The sequence below is a fragment of the Aquila chrysaetos genome, chromosome 6 (assembly GCF_900496995.4).
Source record: "Aquila chrysaetos chrysaetos chromosome 6, bAquChr1.4, whole genome shotgun sequence".
Taxonomy (NCBI): Eukaryota; Metazoa; Chordata; class Aves; order Accipitriformes; family Accipitridae; genus Aquila; species Aquila chrysaetos.
Window position 1 is genome coordinate 40,729,218 of NC_044009.1, and position 24,321 is coordinate 40,753,538.

Here is a 24,321-nt window from a genome sequence, read left to right on the forward strand (position 1 = left end):
CTTGAACGCCTCTTTGCTTTCAGTCAGTCAGGACTTGGCAAACTTAATGGTTGCTTTGATTGTTTCTAGGATTAAGTGTCGCAGTTCACTGGCTCTATCATGTAATGCTGGGTTGAGCTGGGTCTTACTATCCGTCTTGTATGTGTGTATGTTCATCTTGTTCCAAACAGGCAGGTTCTGGATTGGTGAGATGTGTTAAATGAAGTTTCCCTGATCAGAATTGCTCGCTTTCATAGGTTTTATTAAGTGATCAAGCATAGGTAAAGACATTGTTCCTGTTTGAGGACGTAATTAAATAGAGAAGAACTAAATTCTGCAAAGAAAAGGTGAATTTGGAGAGAAATAAATAGCATGGCAACCCTGAGCTCTTTCTGCATGTTCAACATCTGATTATACAAATGTTTTTTCTTCCTGGGGCCTGTCAAACTCCCATTCCACTTTAGTAGAAAGCAATTTCAGTGGCACTGGGCTTACACAGCATCCTCCACTGAAGGCTCTTAAATTACAAATGCAACATACGAAACCTCCTCAGTAAGCCTCATCTGAGAGAGGAAAAGACAGAGGCAGAGACAGAATGTGCTCAAGGTCACAGAGGAGTTCTCTGGCACAGCTGGGAAAATTTGCCAGAGCTGCGGTGTCCTGACCTTGGTCCTCACCTGCCAGACTTTGCCTTCCTGTCCTAAGGCAGCCGGAGTGAGCCCAGCCCTGCCTTCAGGGGATGGCAGGCACCTGTCCTTTAGTTCCCCTTGGTAAATCTGGGCCCATACATCACTCATTTAGTAAACAATCTCTTTATCACAGAGTTTTTCACTGTACGCAAAGACGTCAGGAGGATGACTGGGTATTACTGTGCTATCAAGAAGGATGGTAAGGAGAACTTGGAGACCTATTGCGATGATCTTTGCAGCTCCCACTGCAAAGAGCTGCCTCCTTTTCTGATGCATGCCAATTTATAAATAGCCCCGATCCCGCTACTTGGAGAAAGCTTTCATTTCTCCTTGTACTTGATGTATGTGATACTCTGCAGTGGAGAGCAGATGTTTGTACCAGATTCTGCTCCCATGAAAATCAGCAGTAGAAGACTTGGAGGCGAGAGGTGAAATAGCATCAGGGTTATCCACTGTCCTCAGCTCAAAGCTCCTGTTACAGCCTGTCTGAAAGGCCAGGAGACGCCCTTGGACTTAGTAGCGTAGTCTCAAGCGCACGCCAGTGTCTCTGCTGGAGATCAGCATCCTGTTGTTTGCAGAGTCCAGTTACAGCTAAAGCTGAAAAAAAAGTCTATCTGTCTGCATAAACAGGAATTTTCCTCAATTGCAGGAGCCAGCAGAGGACACTGCTTTGTCTCTGGCTCTGAAAGGGCTGAGCATTCCTTTTTTGTTGTTCCTTTTGCTGCCTTCTTCCTGCTCCATGACTCTGGTGGCACCTTCAGCAGAAGAACAGTCACGGTCCCTTCCTTTTTATCCATATCCATCAAAGGATTTTCTTTTCCAGGTTGTTTGCTGCTGCCAAAGCTGTATCAATAATGCTCCTGTATAGCTTTACTTAAGAGAGGGAAGAAACAAAACCACATGACAAATTGGTCCAATTTATCACAGCAACAGAAACCTGCAATTCAGCTAAATCGCCCCCACAGGCCAGCTTAGACAGCGTCAATATTTAATGACCTGAGCACCGCTGCTTTTGCAGCTCCAGCTTCACCTCTGCCCCTCCTCACGTCAGAGTGTGCCCCCCCAGGTTTGTCACTCCCCCGGCGGGGGAGGGCACCCCTGCACTTCCTCCAGGGCAAGCAGGGTCTCTCTCCAGGCTGCCAGGGCAGGCCTGCTTGCTATCTGAAGTGGCACAGCCCAGACCTGCTGGGTACGACCAAATTCTGCCTCTTTTCCTACCTGGCTGGACTACCTGTGCAGCACATTTATGCCCGAGTAACAGCTCCCAGCTTTCTGGGTGTGCCTGTGGTCTGTGACAAGCAGACAAGCAGGAGCAGACTGGACCCATCTCAGCTCACAGCCTCTCCTACAGTCTTTTTTTGGGTGATTGTATAACCCAGACAGGACTGTTCACCTGGTAGCAGGCTGGAGGCAGCTTCCATTCAGCTGTCTACATCTGTTCCCATTGTTCAGGCAGGAATATTTTATCCCAGAAGGAGCTGCAGTGAAATAAATTGCCAGCAACATGTCCTGCGTGTGGCGCAGGAGGACCTGAAAAGAGGATGAGCCAAGCTATGCCAAATCCCTCCCACCCGTGAGCAAAGGGGGGCAAGCAGGGGAGCACGGGGATCTCTTTTGCTGGGCCCAGACTCCAAGCTGGCCACAGCAACTGGCATCCAAGAGCATCTCCCAGCTCTGCCCCGGCATGCTGCAGTGGCTCCTTCCTGGCTTGCTCTGCCTGGGACAGTAACGGGAACAAGTGACAGGTTAGACGGTTATATATGGCCATAGGCATGTTCCCTCACGGCTCTCTTGCCTTGGTTTCCTCGGTCTGTAAAATTGAGATGACTGAGATCTCCTGGTGACAAGCACAAAGTAAGAAGAGGCATTTTTATTTATCAGGGCAGTGGTGGGGCGGGGGACTTTGCACTGCCGAGCTGGTAATAAACCACCCAGCAACTTAAATTCCTCCAGCAAGACTGCACCTTCCACCAGGCTCTCTGTTCACTTCAAAACCCCCATTATTCAGCAAATTGCATATTCCAAAGGGGGAGTTCATTATCCACTCCAATGGCAGTGAGTGGCAGACGCCATTACGATAAATGGCTTTTTGGTAAGATGGCTCTATAATGCCCTTGGTATTTAACACTGGCCAGGGGTGCTCATCTCTTTACATAAAATACATTAAGCAAAGCACCTTTCTGAACATCCCTCTGCGCTAAAGAGCTGTTATAATGAGGGTGATTGGGAATAAACATAACAGCAGAGGCTGCCATCTCAAAATAGTTGGGTCAGTGGCTGCACAGCAGAGAGGACTATGATGTGCACAGAGGACTCACGTATTTGCGAGGGAACAGCTGGCTTGCTGCAGTTCATCCAGAGACACTGAGCCTTTTCCAGCACCAGAGCTTGGCAGCTGCTGGGGGGTAGCTTCTATCCCCTGGAGCGCTTGGTGACTGTCCCCCAGCCCCTCCACTCTGGTGGTTGTAGGGCACCTGTGTTGTTATGGGCATGGCCTAAAACTAATAGCAGGGCTGTGCAGAACAATATGTAACCCAACGGACACATGCAAGTGCCCTGTCAAATAGTTAATGGATTGTTCCACCAGTTAACTCTCCAAGAAAGGAGCTGAGAGCCAATTCAGTGCCTTCCAAATCACAGTTCTGCTAAAAAAATTAACATAGAGCACAGCTCTTCCTCTTGGCAGCTGTCCAGTTATTAATTTCAATGTATCAGCTGCATCTGAATGGGCTTGGGCTTCTGCCCACTATTTCTATTTATTTGTTTTCCATTCATCTCCACTAAAATTAAAAATCAAAACCTTCTAGAAAGAATGGAAAACAAACATGCTGAACCAGTACTGCTGCCCACATAAAACTAGCAGAATTCACTGCACTTTCTCCTTGTCTGCAGTGAGGTAAGATCCAATTCTTAAGACTCTCTGGGCCTTTCACCTAAAAACGAGTGCAGGCACTTACAGCACTAGCTGCGGCCTTGAGTTCTCCTCGCTTTCTAAGCACATCAGTAAGCAGCAGCCTTCAGCCCTTGACTGTAGGTTTTTACTGTGTACTGGGTCATAGTGACTGCAGAGGCCCTGTGCTAGAGACCTTTCTGGATTAAACAGCATCTGCATGGTTTAAGAAGACAGAGCTGATGGTCCAGATGGTCACACTGAGGCTACAATCCCATGTAACAGTTTGGACTGTGCCCATGTTACAATGCACTGCATTGGCTGTGGAAAGAACTGCATGCTTTTAAAGGAAAACACATATAATCCAAGAATATTGGCATTTTTTTTCCTCCCCTTGCTTTTTCCCTTGTTGCTATCAAGCAGCTGGTGTAGGTTCCTCAGGCCAAGCTTTGCCTGTGCTAACAGGAGTTAGCTGTTCTACCCTGCCATAAGCACACAGCCTGCCTAGTGCTTGCTTGACTTCTTATTGGTGTCTTGGTTTGTTCTGGACCCTTCTTTATCTCAAAGTACATCACCTGATAAAATGTTTTGCTATAAAATCCCAGGCTTTTACAATGGCATGATTCTTTACGCATCTGAGTGTTAATAAGAACTGAAAAGCCAAAGGTTATGAACTTACTTTTAAAGTGACACAAATTACAAAATATCCTCATTTACAACTACAGTATTTAAATCTTACTTGCAACAGCACAATCAATAGGATCTAACTGTTGATGTACAGAAGAGTTTCTTAATAAGTAAAATGCACTAAAATAAGGCTTTGGTCTTTTTCAGTACTTTGTCTTACAATTCCAGTGTTTTCCTTCCTTAAAAACACATGCAAGTGAATGCATAGTGCGAGGTAAGTCTAGTTGAGTAAGAAATTCTTCTGCCTGTTACCTAAAAGGATTTCCTTCCACCAATAAATAGAGTTCCCAGTTCTGCATTTAGGGCATCATCAGGAATGACATCATCCTCCATAAACTCATCTCCAAGCTTCTTCCACCATGGCCAGCGAGTGTATTTCAGCATAGTGTTGTGGGATTGTCTTGCCTTGGTAGCTACAGGGATTGATCGACTCATAAAGATATCAAGATCTTTTTCTGTGGTCTTTGCTAACCCTGGAGCACCTGTAAGAACAATGAGAAGAGTTTTCTGTATTTTGTTTGCAGTTTTATGAGTATTTCAAACAAAAAAAGAAGGAGCACTACCCTCCCACTTCCCACTGTCCTAGGTCACTCCTTTCCCCATGCTGGCATTACAATTTTATGGCTGCATGATAAACCTGATTGGAGAAGCAATCCAAATCAAGGCTAATCTGAAAAAATAAATACATAATGTGGGAGGGAGAAGAAGAGGGGAAAGCAGGACTACTTCATTCAGGTGCAGTGGTGGCACCCAGCAAAATGACTTCTTGTGAAACTATGACCTAAGAGAAAGAAGAGCTCCTGGTCACTACTGCTGGATCAGCGCTCCTGACACAGGGTGACATCACCATAGTGTTTCCACCACTCTGACACAGCAGCACTGTGTATTCCCTGCCTGGGGGATCCAGCACAGTGTAAGAGTGTGCTACTGATCTGCCTGTTCAGGGAGCGATGAGCTGCAATGACACAGCACGTGACAGACTAAATAATGGAATTCAGTAACTTGCTGAATTTTGTCTGGGTTGGGTGCTCTCTGGTGGCTGCAGTTTGCTTTTCTCGCTCTTTCACTCCAGGCTACTTGTCTGGAATTAAGATAGCATAATAGTGAATTCCGTTTCAAATAAAGCCAGGCCAGAGAAAATGAAAACATGACTTGGAATTCATACCTCAAAGATTTCTCTCTTTATCTGGAAGAGGTGAGAGCACTTCAACCAGTGGGTTACTTACAACACAAGAAAACAGAACAAAGCAAAACAAGTGCATAGGAAGAGATTGTGCGAGATCCCCTTCTTAGAAATTTTAATGCCTTTTACAGGGTGATTGCTTTTCTTGTGAATGTATCAGAGCAAGACTTTTAGTAGAATAAGATGCTCCTTGAAAAGCAGGTGTGTATACTTAACCTATAGCAATACTCAGATAATCTTTAACAAAGCCTGAATCTCAAGATAAGGCATATGGCAAAAGAAGAAAGATATTTCAGATTTGAAATGCGGCTTTACCACTGTTCCCTCTAATTTTGTCTCTAAATTAGTTTAATCCAAATGGTAATCAAAACTATGACCAGAGCAGACACATACTCATTAGCAGCTCCACATCGGTGTTGACCTGAGCCAGTAAGGCCTCTCTTCGCTGCGCTGCTCTCTGATCCAGTCTGCTCCTCAGCAGGAACTGTGCCAGCTTTTCCTGGGCTTGCATATGTAATTCTTTACTCATTTCTTCTGACATTTGGGAAGCCTGGAGGAAAATAACAGTTTATTACCATTAGGAGCTAGTTATTTTAAATCTTTTGGGGGCAGAATAATGTCTAAACAAGGAATGCAAATGCTGTTCTTGTTAACTTAATAATTTTGCTTCCTCTGCAGCCCTCTCCAAAGCTATCCATCATCGAGTATATAAATTTTCCAATTACAGTTTGCTTTGACCCTTTTTATTAGATTAATGGTTAAAATCCCCAATTTCCTAGTGCCTTGCTGTCAAACAAGCAGGGTTAATATATGCATACCTCACATGGATTATCTTGATCAGAATTTATGAAGCTGAATATATTTCATCCCTACAGTATTTTATGTTGCATCATTAATGCAAATTATGAAATGACTAAGAAACAGACCGGATGCAATTTGATGTAGTCATCCACCTTCTGCTGCAAAGCTAGTCTCTGCTCATCAGTCAGTCCCTTGGGATCTTTCCAACGAGAGAGAAGTCTCCTCCTTCTTCGTTTTTCCAAGAATTTACAAGCCTTTGTAAAGAACATATGAGAATATGACAATCACAGGCAGGGAGTTTGTCTTCTTGCTTTGTTTGTAATCAATCAGTGAAAGAAGAATGTTTCAGTACTGCATCTGTTAAAGTGTAAATTTAGCTATGATGCTGAAAAGGCAACATACAACGGTCAGCATGAATACTAAATAGTAAGTAAGAACTCTCATAATACATTACTGACTCATCTGTAGTATGGTGAAATTCCAACCTTAGGTGTCAAAGAAGTAGCTCTTGTAGTTTAGTTACAGGACTGTATTAGGCTTTGTAACCTATGCAAGGTTTAACCTGTCTAAGCGCCTTGTGGCTCTAGACTATCATCCTCCAAATAATTTTTTAATAAATTATGGCTACATCGACAGTAAGAGAATAAACAGAGCTTTTTGAGGGATTGCAATAATCCACTCAGTCCTGTCTAATGTTAGAATAAAGTATATATACTTACTGCTCTCTGAATGACAACAGCTGCTTTATACTCCTTAAGAGATTGTTTCTGTTGATGAAAATTTCTTCTTGCTCTATACCCTCGCCAGAATCTCTGGATAGTTAATGCTGATTTCCCTTCCATTTCCTCCATGTACTTATTTACCTGACCTACAAATTTTACAAAAAATCCAGTTATAAGACTGTGGGTTTGGATCTCTTAACAATTTACATTTTTAATCCTCAAACTAGATAGTACCAAAAAAGTTTGGGTGCCATCAGTTAAAACCCCCCCTTCCTCCAAGGTCCGCTAGCTGTGGGCCACGTCTCAGAGACTTGTAGCTGCAATGGAGCTTTGTAACACAAGAAAACTTGGTTTCCCTTTCTCCTGCACCATTTTGAAAGCAGCAGATCTTGATCAGTAGTTACTGAGCCCTTGTAGAACCAGCATGTTCTCTGTCAGATAATTGGGTCAGGAGAAGAGACAGTAAGACTACAGTGCAAACAGATATGCAAGATTAGGAAATATATTTGGGGAAACTATTCTTAAGGAGACCCAGACAGTTTAATCTTCTGATATAGTTTAATATAAATCATACTGGCATGGATTATTTCCAGTAAGGCCAGCTGTCGCTCATGGAAGAGTCTCATGGCCCTCTGTCTCTGAAGTTGCATTTGCAGTTTTAGAGCCTCATCTTCCTTCTGTTTTTTTAAATGCTGCAGCTCCTGTTGCCGTTTAGCTCTGCAATACACAAATACATTAACAATTAGCTTAAGTTGTACATTTCTTAAAAACATCTCTCTCCTTCTGTTAAATGGCCCAGCATCAAGGGAGGAAATCCACAAAATAATCTGCCATCCCAGCTGTTGGCTGCAGGACCACACCAAGCAATGAGATATCACCTGCAAGCTAACAAATTACCACATTATCTATCACCATGAAAAATTCTGAGCCAGTCATTCAAATCAGAGGATTTGATATCAAATCAGAGGATATATTTTTACTTAGGATAAAGTTCTAAGGACCCTGAAGGGAACAATGTTCCATGTGGGACATTCACAGCCAGCATGAACTAGAACAACAATTTTGATTCCATCATCTGGGGAAGAGGTAAAGCAACATTAGCCGTCTGCTCCAGTACTCACCTTTTCCAGTGCATCCATCAGCATGTATGGCACCTGCTTTCCATAATACATTCTATTGTTTTTGTACCGACTGCAAGAGTAGATCAGAATGTTGGCTGTTAAGGCTCACTTCCTAAATTTGGAGGGATATTTTTTCTCCAGGAAATCCAGCAGGAAATCCAGACCGTCACATTTCCTCCATCAATTTTGTTAATAGAACACTAAGAAAGAATTTTCTTGTAAATTCTTCCTGATCTGTACTAGCTGTTGTAATTTGACGTTAGGATGTTGCCTCACTGTGCTTGGCATTGGAAAAGCCCCAGCAGATGTTTCACAGATGAGACAACCGAAAACTCTGTAACTGGCCCTGGAGTGTTTAAGCTAATAATAGCCTGTATATCAATTATATATACACACTAACATTAACAGAGAGACTAATATATTAGTACTAAATATACTGACGTATTGATACTAATAATTACTGAGACCACTTTGACATGGTTTCAGTGAAGCATGAGATGCTGTGAGCTAGGACTCCCCCTCCCTTCACCACCCCTTCTCATCCCAATGGCCCCAACCTCATTAGCAGCTTAACGCTTGAGACTTTATGAGTTTACGCTACAATAAGGTAATGATGTGACTCCTCCTCTTCTCCTATTGCAGCAAAATCACTTGCCTGCTCAGGACCTGAGTACCCCCACTGGGCCCAGAGCCCTGAGTTCTGCTCTCCTTTAGCACTTTTCCAGAGACAATGAAAGGAGCACCTTAAGTACTAGGAAAGAGAAAAAATGGACGGGGCACAGGCATAAGGGGTGTCAGAAAGGGGGGAAAAAAAAGCCATAGACTAGAACTAATGTCCAGCAATTTTGGTATTGCTGCATGTCACATACCTTTAGACTCACAGTACTATTGAGTTATTTGTGTGTTTCCCATCGCTAGTATAAATTGAGTTGTAATTTTTCCACCAACCATACTTTCTCCTCAGTCTCCATAACTGGGTGGGGAAAGGTGGGATGGAAGCTATTTTGTGGAAAAGATGCTCTGGATTTAAAGATCTGGCCTCAACTGATAAAACAGCCTCCACCACAATCTGAGAGACCATAATCCTTTTATGACAGTAATGCAGACTTGAAGCGTGCCCACACATCTACCTACAGAGACAGGTGAAGATATATGTGATTACATCAGAATGGTCTCAAGGAAACTAGAGGTTTTCCGCCCACACATTTCTGAGAATTAGAGCTGTAAATCTTTGCATTTTTAATCCAGGCAAGCACATATTATACTTCTAGGTGGAATGATGTCACAGGATCAAACAGGACTTTTGATGACATTTTCTTGATAAAACTATTAATAATTTTCCCTAGAAATTCTTATCAGCTCCACTAGGTGGAAAACTACAAGAATGTTTCATGAACTTCTCAGATGTGCATCCACAAAACTACCAATAGTATCTGTCAGGTATTTAAATGTTTCGTTTGATACTGATTCTTTCCTGTGTAGTCTGCAAAACACATGCTCTTCTTCATTCGCTGTTCCTCCTAATCATAAGACATATTTACTTGCACAAAACCACATTGTGAGAGGGAAATGCCTCTGAACACAAGCAAAACACACACAGAGTAAGATCCAAGCTTCCTTCAGCAGTTCATGGTACTGATCAGCCTTCCTCTGATCATGTATAAAATGGTTTGATTTTTGATGCATGATTAATACAAATTATTGCTATTTTAACAGTTCTACAATTAGCTATGTAACAGTGAACTAACTTCAAGGAGAGATTACAGGCTTTAATATTCACCGAGGAGACATTTCTGAAACCACAGAGTTTCAGAAGTTTATAACTTGCAGAGTTTAAGATCTTCCACTGCAGCTGCAGGTGAGCCAAGTTTGGAGTTTCAACCTCAGCAGTATTTAACCACACTTGTTCTAAAATAAATCTGTGAATATAACCAAGCCCTGACTGTTAAAAATTAAAAAGTCCTCTTGCAAGCTTTTCTACAGTCATGCTTACAGTATTCCAAACACTATTTTTCAGCGTAACACTAACTGCAGCTTTGACCTAGACAGAAAAAAACCCAACACTGGAGCTGTACAGTTACCGTATTTACTCAGTGCATTGGGACTGACTGAGCCACGAACACACAACTGTAAGGATATTAATAGATTGCCATTCCTCTCAATATTAAGCAAACACATCCAAAAGTCCATTTAAATGACTCAAGAACTTCTTAAGAGGCATGCGCTAACACTTACAATACTGAAAATATGACACAAGAAAGTCAATTATCTTGTTGATTGCCAATAGCTTCACCACCCTTTCCCTTCTGTTTTACCATGTTATGTCTTAGCCCATTATCCAAGTTTTCTGGGCTATGATTTTGGCTTGCAACCTTGCAAGTTGCCTGATGAGGGCATGAATATTGGTTCAAAGTGTATAGAGGAGTAAAAAGGAGTGACAAGGATGTCATTCTCGGTCTTTCAGCACAAATGCTGGAGTGGCTGGTGGCCCTCAATAGACACACTGCTTGTCCCTGCAAATCTTCCAGAATTTAAAGATTACACCCTAGATAGTCCAATATCTTCTTAACACCAGTCTAGACAACAAATCATAACCGTCTGCTTCCTAACACCTTGATCATAATGCAATGTGAGTTGACTAATTGATTTCTAAGATCTAGTTTTGATACAGTAATGCTCAACATGTGCAAAAAAAGGTTGAAAAAACCTGCTGTGGAGTCTGAACTTGATCTAGATCCCTTAACCTATGTTAAATTTACACTAAATTTCTCAAAAGAGTTAGCCTAACATGTGCTAACATTACTGCTGAAATCCTACTTCAAGTAAGACAAGCATTATTTATGTAGCTTCATTCTTCTGTGGTGCTCCAAGTCAGAGGATACTATTTTTAGGTCACTGAAGTGACTCCACTTCCAAGAGTCAAAGATTTCAAATATTAATGAAAAACAACATCTTGCAAGGACTATGGCATGGCAGATTGGAAACTCCAGGACAGCTCCACATTCAATTTATGGTGGAATTTTGTGTCAAGTTAACTGTGAGCCAGTGAACTGTTCTACCACCAGTACATCATCTTCTAGTGCTATTTAGTGTAATCCCATGCTACAGTGTGACACACTTCTTTCTATATGCCATAGATTTTACACAGAAAACATATAAAAGCATCACAGAAGTAAAGTTTTTTCATGGAGAAGTCTGGCAGCTGGGAAAAGGACAGGTACTGCTGGAAAAGCACATCGTTTGGATGTCTCTGCTAAAAGAATCTGTAGTGAAACAGCTCATATTGGCATTACGTTACCTATATGCTTCAGAAATAACAGCTGACTGGAAAAAGGTATCTTCAAGATGAAGGAACTCTTGGTCAGCCCAAACTTATGCGCTGGGACATGGGAGCAAATCCTCAGGGAAGCTATTTCCAGGAAGGACAGGAAGGTGAATTGGAATAGCCAGCATACATATCACAGGCAAATCATGTTTGACCAGCCTGATTGCCTTCTGTGATGAGATGACTGGCTCTGTGGATTAGGGGAGAGCAGTGGATGTCATTTTCCCTGACTTTATCAAGGCTGTCATCACAGTCTCCTATGCAGGGCAGGGCTGACACTCAGAGGAATCCCCCCAAACACAGAAAATGGGTCAACAGAAACCACATGAAGTTCAAATGGAAAGCTCTACACGTGGTACAAAATAACCTCATGAACGAGTACAGGTTGGGCACTGACTACCTGGACAGCAGCTCCAATGAAAAGGACCTGGGGTTCCTGGTGGGTGACAAGTTGAACACGAGCCAGTAGCATGTCCTTGCAGTAACAAAGGCTAGCTGTGTAGTGGGCTGCACTAGGAAAAGTGGAGGCAGCAGGTCAAAGAAGATTATTATTTTGCTTTACTCAGCACTCTTGAGGGCACACCTGGAATATTGGCCACACTCTACTGGGCCCCCCAGTAGAAGGCAGATATTAACAAACTGGAGGGATAGAGACTGTCCAGAGACAATTAGGGCTATGGAACATATGATATACAAGGACAGGTGACAAGATGGGTTTGTTTAGCCTAAAGGAAGGGAAATCTAATTTCTGTCTTCCACTTCTTAAAGGAAGCATTACAGAAAAGACAGAGCCAGACTCTTAAAGGTGCACAGAAAAAGGACAAGAGGCAGTGGTAAAGAGCTGCAACAAGGAAATTCCCACTGGCTGTAATGGAAGCATTCTTCACAAGGCAAGTCATTCAGGACAAGGACCAAGTGAGATAGTGGGATCTCCATCCTTGGAGACCTCCAGAACTGGATACAGCCCTGAGCAGCCAGATCCCGTTTTGAGGCTGGCCTTACTTCAAACAGGACATTGGATTAGATGACCTAAATTTTTCCTGTCACTCTGTGACCTGAGAAAAACCAAACCAAACCTTCTTACTAGATTCTTCTCTTTAGTGCTTTTTACAAAGCCATACGTTTACCTGAAGCTTCTCTGTAAAGTGGTCACTGCTTGGGGTAGTTTTTTCAGCCTTTTCCTTGTCTGAAATCCCCTCCACATAGCCTGGATTATACAAGCTGCTTGATGCTGCCTCTGAAATTAATAAAGCAGTTGGTAGAATATTTTCTCTGCATATAAAAACACTTTATTACTGCTTGCATATTTGGAACAATCTTAACATTTGGCCAAAAACCATCAGTTTTCAAATGCATCAAAATTCAGTATTTGTAACAGCTTGGGGAACTTAAGGTCTTATAAGACAGTTACTATCATGAACCCAGTACTTGCTCCAAGGCAGCTAATCTGGTCATCTGGATTGATGCTCTCTGTGGTAAACAAATGAATCTACAGCACAAATATAAAATATATATTAGCTGCATTAATCAATTTTAGAAATTTGTATTTAAAACACCTGAAGCACTTGATATTTCAAATGGTGATTCAATCAGAATACCTACACTAGAGATAACAGAAAGACAAGTTTGGAGAACTAGCGCCAGGAAAAATGTTACATTTGCAGTATGATCAGAAGTCACTGGAATGCAAGAAACATAAAATAAAAATCAATGCTATTCTTAAATGGAATTTAAAAAAAAAAACAAACCACAAAACACCTTGCTCTGGTCTCTACAAACACAACCCTGATTTCCTTTAAAGTATTGTCTCTGAGAAACCTGCATGTAAAATTCTGTTAAGTTCATAAAACACACATTGTCTCTTTTATTGGGAACACAGCCCAGAAGACGTTCTTACTGAACTTTTCTCTATATGACTTAATTCTATGTGAATGCTGCCTAGAATTCAGAGATCTAAATTTGTAATACTGATGTGAGAAAAGCAGATACAGTTATTTTTGGTTTATAGTTAGCAAAACAAAATTATTTTTTTTTTCCCCTACAGTTGTATAGAAATCTATGCTGAATCCGCAATAGAAAGTCAATCTCTCAAGTCACAGTCCCATACCTTAATCATGGACAATTTCTTGATGTCTTCAAAGATGATGGAGGGCAAAAAATTAATAAATAGGAAATTTAAAAATCCATTAATATAGTTAAAAAATAACACAGGCTTTGAAAAGCGTCACCAAAGTGATAAAGTAAATCCATTCTAAACACAATAAATCACATGTAACTAGGATTTCACATGCAAGTCTTATTAAACTTCAGCACCTGCATTTCTTCTTTTCCACTGGATTGTTCCAAGTACAGAAGGTCCAAGAGTTGACTGAGATCCCTGTCAAATCCTTTGCCAGTCCATTGTTTACTTAAAAGCCCTTTTAATCCTAAGAGAGAGAGAAGCAGCATGTGATACCACTAAGGTGAATTTTTCTTTTCAGGATTTCAAACTAACAATTTTCAAGTAAAAAAAATCAAATCTGATTCTATGTGCAAAGGAACACTAGAGCTGAACACCATCAGTCATCTTTGACTTTCAATGCAGAATATTATCAAGTAATATCTGGTGCTCCAACTATCACAGAGAAGTATTATACAGTGATTGTAATTTTGTATGTCCAAGTCACTATCTATTTTGTCTACATAACTGGCAGTTAAATTATCAATGTACATTCAGTGTCTTATCAGTAAGTCATTGTAAAGTACTAAAAGGATGTAAAGCACCACGCAAGTGCTAGGTTTTATTACTACCGCTTTCATATTTTTTGTAATAAAATTTATTTATTTATAACTGGAATTCTTTGATGTCTTATCTGTATAGCATAGTGTAACTGTGAGTACATGTACATCCAATCACTGAGACAAAACAGCTTTTTAGGTTTGCAGTAGCTAAAAAGCACACTTGTGCTCGCCCCACAACACATACACACACACTCCCTGTGCTGCACACAGGACACAAGTAGACAGTAAAACATACTTTTTAGCTTTGTATCAGACAAATCCCAGAGCTTGAGAGTTATGCAGGGAGTTGGAGGGAAAAGAAAGGAGGGCAGGAAGTAGACACATGTTTGGATAGCCTCCTGAAGAACTGCAGATTCAAGTAACTTTTCCATCTTCATATCATTGTCCATAAGCAAATTTATACACTGGGCAACTCCAACACTCATATATACTTACAGGATCTGCATACGGAGCACAAAGTCCTTCATGCAAACAGAAATGGCACCTCTGTTCTATCACATGTGCACCATTTTGGAAAGACAATGATGGTTAAACACTTCAGGAGAGAGACAGGTGAGACTCCAAATGGAGTCAGTGGGTCCCCTAAGGCTGCCTGAGCTCTGCAAAAGCACGTAGCCTGGCTACACAAGGCAGTTCCCTCACAGAAGTCCTGTGGGTCTGATGCAACCATTTGCCAGTTTCTATATGGACTACACAGCCATACGCATCTTTCAGCTACTGACAAGGAGTAGTACCTCAAGTGTGCTTCTCAAGATGTGTCAACCCAGGCAGACAAAAAGACCAGAACCTCCTGGAAACCTGATGTAAAGACTGTGCTAGTCTTGGAGATGTGAGGTTCAGGTGATGTCCTCATCTCCAGCAGGCTGCCTTTACTGACAGAAAGCTTACACTGAAGTACTTCATACTGGCAATGGCTCTGAGTCACTGTGAAGCCAAGTTACTTCAATGAGATGGCCAGATGGTAGAAATGCTGTAATGCTTTCTTTGTTGCTGCTGTTCCTCAAACTACTTAAAGGATTCCAAAGCCTGAGTGAAAACTAACATAAGGACTCTAACTTAAAAAAAAAAAAAAAAAGAAAAGGAAAAAGTGGGGTTTTTTTCTTAGTGGAAGCAGGAAACGTGCACAGAAGAGAGATGAAGAGCCTCTAAATGACTGTGGCATATTGTGATTCCAGAACAAAATAAAGCATAATCCTTTGATGGAGACTTGCACCTCTTCAGATAAGCCAGCATTCTACAGCTGGGATGATCAGACCATCACAGCAGCTTCAAAAGAATCCACAACATGGTATCAGCCTTAGGCATGTAACGCTTAATTTCGTACCAAAAGGAAACCCTCCTCTCTCAATTCTGTAGGCAAAAGGGTGGCAAAGCTTCCCCTCTGGTCCAGAAATTTATCTGCCTGGTACTGCCTAATAAGTAGTCAGCACAAGAGTAAAAAAAGGGAACTGGACATTTTTGTCTAGCATACCCACTTCTTACTGTCCTTGTCCCCAAAGGACTGAGGCTGCTTATAAGTAGTTTTGACCATCGATAACATCCAGAATACAAGAGACCTGGCAAACATCAAAGCCTCTGTCTTAGTTTCCATGGGCATGACAGAGGACTAAAGGGTTTCCTGGAGCTCCCTGTGAGGCTAGAGACAGAAACATTAAATAGGACACCTCATTAAATAATGAATAACATAGAGCAAATTATATGCCTACTTGGCCTCCTCACCTAAAGGCATCAAGACAAAACAATAAACTCATTTCATGAATTTTTGGAAAGAGTTCATTCCAATCACTTGGATATCAAAAGACAGTCAGCTCCTCAGTAACAGAACAGCACCTATCAGGTAAGCAGACATGTAACAGCCAGGGTCAGAAGCTGGTTTTCAGTAAAACTTTCATGCTTCTGGACTAGTGAGCCTTAGCACGCTGGCAGATGTCTGACACACGGCTCTTACCGTGGCAGTACAGGCACCCTACTACTAGGATCTCTCAATATCCAACCTGCACGGGAAAAACAGAAGCAGAACATCACATAGAAAGAAGTAAAGCCAAACAGGTTGGAAGCAACAAACAACAGCTTTAAGAGACAAGTTGCCACAAGCAGAGTCCTCAATACACAGAAGATAATAAATCCAGGAAACAGAAAGAGGCATGGCACCTTAAAGTACAATGAAAATGAACAGAAAAGAAGGAAAAAAACCCCAACACAGCACTGCAGTTTCCTTCTGTATTGGATAGTTATTGAACCGAGATGGGAAACCTCCATCTTTGTATTTTTACAGTGAATGTAAGAGGAGGCAGAGTGATTGGTCCCATGCATGTTTACAAACCTTTGTAGCGAGCTGTGAGTAACTTCACAAGCTGCTTGCAAAATTTTGCCATCAATAATAGCAGTTTTGTAGCAGCATTCCCTATGACAGGATTGGTGGTAGATGAAAGCTTATAAACAAGTTCATCCAAAACAGAGTGAAGGGTCTCTTCATCAACCTGAAGCAAGACAGAACTTTAAAAAGAAGAAAAAAGAAAAGGCAGGGAGGGGGACAGAATTGAAGCGTTAATTACAGACTATGAGCTTTTTAACAGTGACTTATTTCTAGGTATGTCAGGCATTCAGCAAGCCAACATACCCAGCTAGCTGGACCAGCAATCTGATCCAGGCAGTACTACTGTTTCAATCAACTGATTCCCATTCCCTCAATTTAACAACATGATAAAGAAAATAGCTATTTTTTCTACTTCTACAACAAATATTAGGAAAACAAAAAAACCCCACAACAATTCTTGTATATGAAAAAGTTCTCTTTTACCAAGCAGTAATGAACTGAGTTTTAAATTTAAAATTCAGAAAAATCAAGGATATGAAAACAACTAACCTATTGACCCTCAAAATATTGTGTAAAACAGACATCATTGTAATTGCTGTTTCAACATCATCTGTTATTAACAAATGCAGGAAGTGATCATTTTGCAGTACTGCAAAAAAAACCAAAAACAAGCAAATAAGAAATCATGCAATCAGAACCAGACTTGAAAATACCATCAAACAAATAAACTTCATTATGGAACATAAGCCATAGCAAGCAAAACCAGATACTGTTTCTGGAACAATCTCCCTCTTTTATAATTTTTACACTGAAATTTACTGGAATAAGTAAACTACTTCAACATCCAAAAAACACGTTGAGCCCTGTTTTTTCTGCCTTTGGATATCCCTCTGGTGTTGTAATGGAATAAGAGCTTTAAAAACCTTTTATGTTACACTAGTACCAGTTTCTTATTACAACAGTGGAATTATCACTGGGGCAACAATATCTGGAAAAGATAAGGACTTCAACCTTGACAGTTTGTTACACCAGGTTTAATGCAAGTCCACTGATGTCATTAAAGCACCATCTTTTTTATTCCAGTGTATCACTGTCTACATATTCAGTAATTTTTATGGCCGTGTGTGTTTTTAGCTACACTTCTTATGATCCTCAGGGGTTTGTTCTGTATTAGAAACAAAACCAAATTCTGCTTTTTAAAATCAGTGTGATTAACATCAATTTAATTGAAAGGTTATTTTGGTCAGAAGTGTATAGTGAAGTTTGTTAGGTATTTGTAAAATTTCCTGGCATAACAACAACTTCAGAAATCTGTTTTCAAGTCTATCCACTTTTCAGGGCCGACAATGTACTCTGGTCAAATTTCTCCATATGTTAATCACACACAGGTAAAAAGATCAACTGTATCTTATTGGAAAAAAATCTTATTTTTTTAAGGTATAGAATTACAAAGGGAAATTACAGGAAAACCCTTTAAATGTTTGTCTCCAAAAGACTAGAAGGGGAACTCTAGTTTCCCTTTGGTGGCTCTTTTCCATTTTAGATACTGCTGTTTCTGTTGAGTGGACTCCTTTAAGAGATTGATTTAACATCGTCTCCAATTTAGAAAACTAGGTGGAGATTAGCTTAGAAGTGATTCTTGATACCTGTAATTGCCATAAACAAATTTTAAGGTGTTTTATGGGTTTACTTTTCCCTTACCGCATGCTGCTAGTTGAATATGCCCACCGAACAGCCAGCAGATGGCATCAGTTACTGTTTGGAACCAGCATAAAAAATCTTGTTTTTCTTCATCCTAAACAAAAGAGAGGTAGGAAAAGCATGTGTACGTATCTTCACTGAGGACTTCAGGTTGATGTAGTGGGAAGGTTTGTATGCTTCAGGGATTTGGAGACCAAAACTCCATCAAATTCCTGGATGAGGTTGGTGAAACCGTAGGAACCAGTCAAAAAAGTAACCTGCAAGTCCTTCCAAGGCTAGAGATCAATCAACAAACTCTAAACATACTGAAAAAAGCATCCATTCCTGAAAAAATCGTAACAGTGAGAGAGAAGTCTTGTTTGCTCCTTAAAAAATATTTGATAGCATAGGAGGGCTAAGAAGACAAATAATAGCTCAGTACAAATGCATCATAGATACAATCCACAAAGTGGGAATTATATTATTTAAGGTTAAAGCACAGGAAAAAAGGGTACAAAGTGGGCAAGGACACAGTTAAAATGGAAAAGGCTCCTAAAAACTGGCATGGTGAGGCTTCAGAAGCACCTCCTAGGTGGAGGTCTGGGAGCAAATACCAAACCACTATTAAGCTGAAGTTTGATCAGTTTGCCAAACAGACTATGTTATGTGCTTGTCTGTGATAACACTGGACTGGAAAAAATTACCAGGAAGAATCCAGGTTTGAACACGTGAACACACATAGAGACACACAGCCTAGAGTCTACGTTCCAGGTGTGAGCTACAGGCCACTGGAAATCTAAAATCTTGGTGTGTGGGACAGCAAAGGGGATTTTGATAGTACTACATTGCTGAAAAATGTTGTTATAAAGCACTTGGCCTGATATCTCGCATACTCATTGAGCCTCCACAAATGAAACTCTGGAAAGACTATTCCTAGATCCGTGCTGTAAGTTCCAGCCGTCAGTCATGACTTAACTTTGTATTTGGTTCTTACTGACAATGAGAGAGAGAAAATCACAGTAATAAGTTAAGCTGTAATACTATCTGTTCTGTGTTTTGGCAATACGTCAGCTTCTGAAAGCTATTTCAGTACTTCCCTTGACTTCAAAGACTTGTACAAAAGGCAAATGAGGGCAGAATAAACTACAAATCTCCACTGGTAGAGTGGGACTTCCAAAGTTCCACTGAGCAAGCATCAAGTCTGGGTGCCCAGTCACCTCTGAGACCACAAGGTTTAAAAGCCAAAGTACTAATTATAACGTTGACTGCATTTGCATTCAAAAGAAATCTTTGCCCACAAGCATGACTCAAGTAGCATGTAGGCTGAGACATAATAAGAAAGTGTGGGGGAAATTACATATTGCGGATAAGACTCGAGTCTCCTGGGATGTCATTCAGGAAGCTTCCTTCTTAAGCACTAAATGCACTTCTGAAGTATTGAACTAACAGAAAGTATGTTAGTCTACTGATACTTTCTGAGAATTGATTGTGATTGTGGTGTCCATCACAATACTCCACAGGAAAACTCTGACTAAGTGCAAGAAGCCAGTGAGCCAAAAAATGAGATACTACGGGGAAACGGGGATATTAAAAGAAACTATCGGAATCCATGAGGTTGGTTATTTAAATTATTTGTGGGTTTCATTTGTTGGTTTTTCTCCTTCTGATTCTGGGACTCAGAATGCTTCAAAAGCATGAGGGAACCTAGCTGGGCAAAACCCTTCTTCTCTGCAAAGAGGGAGAGAAAAGTGAGAAAGTGTTCAAATCTACAAATTCACACAGTCTGCTTCTGAGGTTCCCAACATGTAGGTTCAGCAGCAGTGAGCATTTTTGGGATTTTTTGCCAATTTCATGGCAGAAATTGTATGGCAAAACAAACTTCAACAAATCTGATTTAAAATCTTAAGACTTCCTAAACCTTTTTTTGTGAAACTGAATAAACCAGTGGGAGCACAGCCATTACAAAGACTGAACTAATTATATGCAAAGTTAAAAAGACACTACCATGACTGGGATGCTGCCTTTCGTAAGGCATTTTTTTCTATCATACGGCTCTAATTCTACCATCCTACTTCTACTGCATTCCTTCCCCCTACCTTTAAAACTTGTGAAAGGTAGTAGCCAAACTCTGTACACAAACCTATGGTAACAAACTAGCTTTGCACATGTAATGGACCGAATGCTCCACAATAAGAGATTTCAGTTTCAAAGCTCCAAGGCATAAGAAAAACTACTGTAATTTCTGGAAAATAAATTTTCATAATACAGTGTCCCTAGAATAACTTCCTACTTATAGAATACGTAACCTTGGAAAGTTGACAGAGGTTCTCTGCTCTTTTAACTATTAAATTTAAATACCTTGAGTGCTCGGATAAATCGTGCTTGCAAGCGTCTTCCCAAAACCAGCAGGTTGTCTATAGCTGAAGGAAGAAATTTCTTGTAGAATTCCTCAGGATCTCCTTTCACCTCTAGTCCTACACAACAATGACTGAAAGGGGGGGGGGGGGGGGGGGAGAAGAAAAATCAACCTGAATAGTCGAGGGCCTGTTTGAACAGCTTTGAATGAATGTCACGTCATCAGAGAAGAAATGCTTCACTGGCATGGGACAATGCAACACTGAACAACAGTTAACTGCTGTGACTGGCTCCAAGGTAGCTGCCTCAAAAGGAGGAGGAATCACTGGCAGGCTGGAGACAGCAAGTATATTACTACTTATTATAGCATGTCTCAGTTCAAAACATATCAAGGCACTTTCTCCTTTAGCTTCATAGGATCTGTTCAGGCTTGCTCCACATGCTAGGAAAGGGCTCTGATGGTCATAAAGGAAAAAAAAAGGCAAAATAGAAAGGTAGACAAAAAACCTGATACAGGAAGCCTGAAGATGAAGGGGGTGCAGATCAGGCAACGAAAATATGTATAAAAAAATATTACCACAAAATCTTCAGCAAGTCTGTCTACAACTTTCCTCCAACTGAGGAATACATGTAGGCTAGAAATCAGTTCTTCAGATCTCAGTTTTCTTATTTTACTCACTGCAAACATGTCGGTCATTTCTGGAAGACTTTTTACAAGAAACTGCATGTTTTACAACTGGGAAGTTTTTCAATTCTGTACTCCACACTGATACTAGTTCAACAAAAGAGCCTTCCTAACTTTTTATGAATTTTACTTTCTGACATCTTATCTAGGCTTTGTTAGCTTTTTGTGAATGCACACACGTAAAGCTTTGCTTACCAAAGCCCTTGGAAAGCAAATTCTAGGCATGAAGCTGAGATTCATCTAGTTACAAAAGGACATTTTTATAGCTAAAATAAATTTCAGTTTTCTCTGCAAACTGAAATAGCTTATAGGGGATGATTTAAGTATCACACAGCTCTGGTGATAAATCTTGCATCTCTTAGTGAAATTCCTGGCATTAAAAATTCATACTGCAGATATGGCATAAATAAGAGATGGTTGCCTAATTGCTTCATGCCTCAGAATTTTCCTCCCTAGTTAAGCCAAAATTAAGTACAACTTGGGGAAGACTTAAAACTTATTATTTATCCTGACATTGAAGATTGAGATTGGATCACTGGGGATTTGAGTTTAAAGTTGTCTTATTTACTAGCTATGAATTAAACTTAATAATGCCATTCTTACAAAATCACTACATCAAGCTATCTAGTCTGTATGAACTGTGTCCTTTATTATGTTTAAAATGTAAATAGATATTTAAAATAGGTGTATTAAACAGATATTTAAACAGAGTCAAGCCAAGATGTGAGTCAATCAGGCTAGAAGATTTTTGCAAGATGAAATCTCAGTAAACAAACTTTTTTAAATAACTGCAATTCAAAATCAGCAATTACTGGGTAAGAACTGTGACACTGATGAGTACTGTTCACAAAAAAAAGGTAAAGCCAACACGAAAACTCTTCCCACCAAGCAGTCTACCTAGCTCCATGAAACACAATGTGAATGAATTAAACAGGATCAATTAGGCTATGCCTGACCCCTCTGCTCTTGACTGCTCCCTGCACTTTAACCCCGGCCTTTCCTGAACAACAAGCCTTGTTCTGGATGGGAGCCAATGTATTACAGCTTGAAAAGAAAAAGAGCAAGATGAAAGGCCAGAAAGAAAACAAGAATAAAACTTCTTAGCAATTTTTTTTTTACCTTAGTGTCTCTGCTAGCTGGGCAGCAGTAGCCCAGCCCCCACGCAGTCGAGAGTGGTCTTGTCTAAGGACCAGCATGCAGTACTGTGTAAGATCATAATCATATATATCTTGCTTAATTTTTTTGGATTCTTCACATCCCAAGGAAGCACTATTTAAAATTCCTGTGGGAAGAAAGCAGGAGAGACACAAAGAGGAACATAAGATTCTGATGTGCAAGATTTATTTTGTCTTTTTCCAAAACGTAAGAGAAATATGTGTAGACAGAGCCAGGATTAAGGTAATTCTAAAAGTGCTGACAACAGCATAAAATATTTTGTCAGCATTTTTCACTCCTACAGCTACAATCCATTTGTTAGATTTGGGAAGGACAGCTAAACTTAGGTTTCCATTTTCTCATTACACATTTAGTAGTAAAACATACATTACCTGGGATATAGCCCATTCGTATGAATTTCCTAGGCCAGATAAAACCACAACCACTGTGAAACATATAGCTTCCTTATAATTACATCCCAATTTAGAACAGGACCTAACTTGTTTCTACCGTTTCTATGAGCAGTGGCTATGTGGCAAAAAGAAAGATGGGGGAGTCACACAGGAGCTCGCAATTGCGTTTCTATGTTAAGACTTAAAAAATTGAATACCGACGACCACTCTGGCTCTCTACCCAAAAGCACTGGGAGAAATGGTTTGACCGAGTGTAAGATCCTTGCCCACATCAGCAGGGGTCTCACAAACACGGTGACAGCTGAGAGGGAGAAAAGACTTCCCCTCCATTTGCTCCCCAGCTCCTCCTCCTTATTGTTGCCAAGCCAAACGCCACTCAATACCACTCTCAGGAAAAGCCGTGTTATCAACCTTCCAGAGTTTCCAGCCCTGACAGAAATATTCAGAAAAACCTTCTGTATATAAGGAGGCAGAAGGAAGATGAGCTGTCCAGACTTTACTACCTCATCCTTTTGTTTTAGAAACGGTATTAATTACCCTTTAACTTCAGAAGTAGCAGGGGGATGTCCTGTTCTCTGCTCTCAGTGACCTGAGCAGCTAAGGCCAGTACCCGGGGGTCTGCAGCTGGGCGCCCCGCGCTGGGCGCGTTGGCCATAGGAAACGGAGAGAGGCCCGCAATACCATCGATTCAAGCCTCTTTCCTTTTTTAATTGTTTCGACGCGGGCTCGGGGTCCTTAAGCCACTACTTCCATCAAACCTCCAGCTCCTGCACCACCAGCTGGAAGCTGACGCTCCGCTCCGCGCCTCGGGCTGCAGGTCTCCCCCTGAGGAAGGAAACAAACATGGAGGAAGCCCCATCCACGCTCCTTCGCGTCGCCTCTCGAGGCCGCGGGCAGCGGGACTGGCTCTGCCAGCAGCGCAGGGCTCCAGCAGGGCAGCCCGAGAGAGGCCCCACGGGGCGGGCAGCCGGAGAGGCCTCCCTGAGGGCTGCCAGCATCACCTCAGCCACGGGGGGGGGGGGGGGGGGGGGAAGGGGCCGCGGAAGGGCGCTGCAGGCCAGCAGGGCGGCGAGGGACAGGTGCCCTCTCCCACCAGAGTCACCTCAGTGCCCCCCCCAGCCCCCGCTAGTGGCGGTCCCGGTGCCACGAAGCCCCCGGGAGCAGGGTCCCCACGACCCGGGCCGTCAGGGACGCTCTGAGGGAAGCCCCTTCCCCTCCCCCCCCACCCCGACCCCTCTCACCGCCGTGCGGGGGCTCCCCCACTTCGCGGGGGGAGGGGGTATTGGAAGACCGAACCCGCCGGCTCTAACCCGACCGCTCCCCCACACCCCCCTCCCCTCACAGCTGTGTGGTCGCGGCCGCGCTCCACCAACCAGAGCTCTCCCCTGAAGGAGGAGGGTGTCATTTGCATATCCGCGTGCGGGCTAGCACCTCCCACAGTTCCACTCGTGGAAATCTACAGAGGGCTGCCTCGCCGCCCAATCCAAGCCCACGTTGCCCGTGACGCGCCGCTTGAAGGGGAGGGGCTCCGCCGGCGA

At 41.8% G+C, this 24,321-nt stretch overlaps 1 protein-coding gene across 5 annotated transcripts; it reads right to left on the minus strand.

Moving 5' to 3' along the window:
• Positions 1-224: 224 nt before the first annotated feature.
• IQCB1 (IQ motif containing B1) lies at positions 225-24,316 on the minus strand. 5 transcript variants are annotated; one of them, XR_005932643.1, is made up of 16 exons: positions 23,321-24,005; positions 22,335-22,497; positions 20,534-20,663; positions 18,197-18,290; positions 17,045-17,144; positions 16,502-16,674; positions 15,654-15,734; positions 13,711-13,823; positions 12,525-12,634; positions 7,526-7,668; positions 6,949-7,097; positions 6,355-6,483; positions 5,822-5,978; positions 4,498-4,727; positions 2,062-2,198; positions 225-1,541 (listed from the first exon to the last, which is right to left on the minus strand). XR_005932643.1 is itself a non-coding variant. In XM_041124212.1 (15 exons), the coding sequence occupies exons 1-14, from the start codon at positions 23,436-23,438 to the stop codon at positions 4,498-4,500; spliced, it is 1,890 nt and encodes a 629-aa protein (XP_040980146.1). In that variant the 5' UTR covers positions 23,439-24,005; the 3' UTR covers positions 225-1,541. The 5 variants fall into 5 exon arrangements, 4 of the variants coding, with proteins under 4 accessions (XP_040980146.1, XP_040980145.1, XP_040980144.1 ...); XM_041124212.1 differs by lacking the exon at positions 2,062-2,198; XM_041124211.1 differs by lacking the exons at positions 225-1,541; positions 2,062-2,198 and adding an exon at positions 24,157-24,316 and having other exon boundaries at positions 4,226-4,727; positions 23,321-23,608.
• Positions 24,317-24,321: the final 5 nt, after the last annotated feature.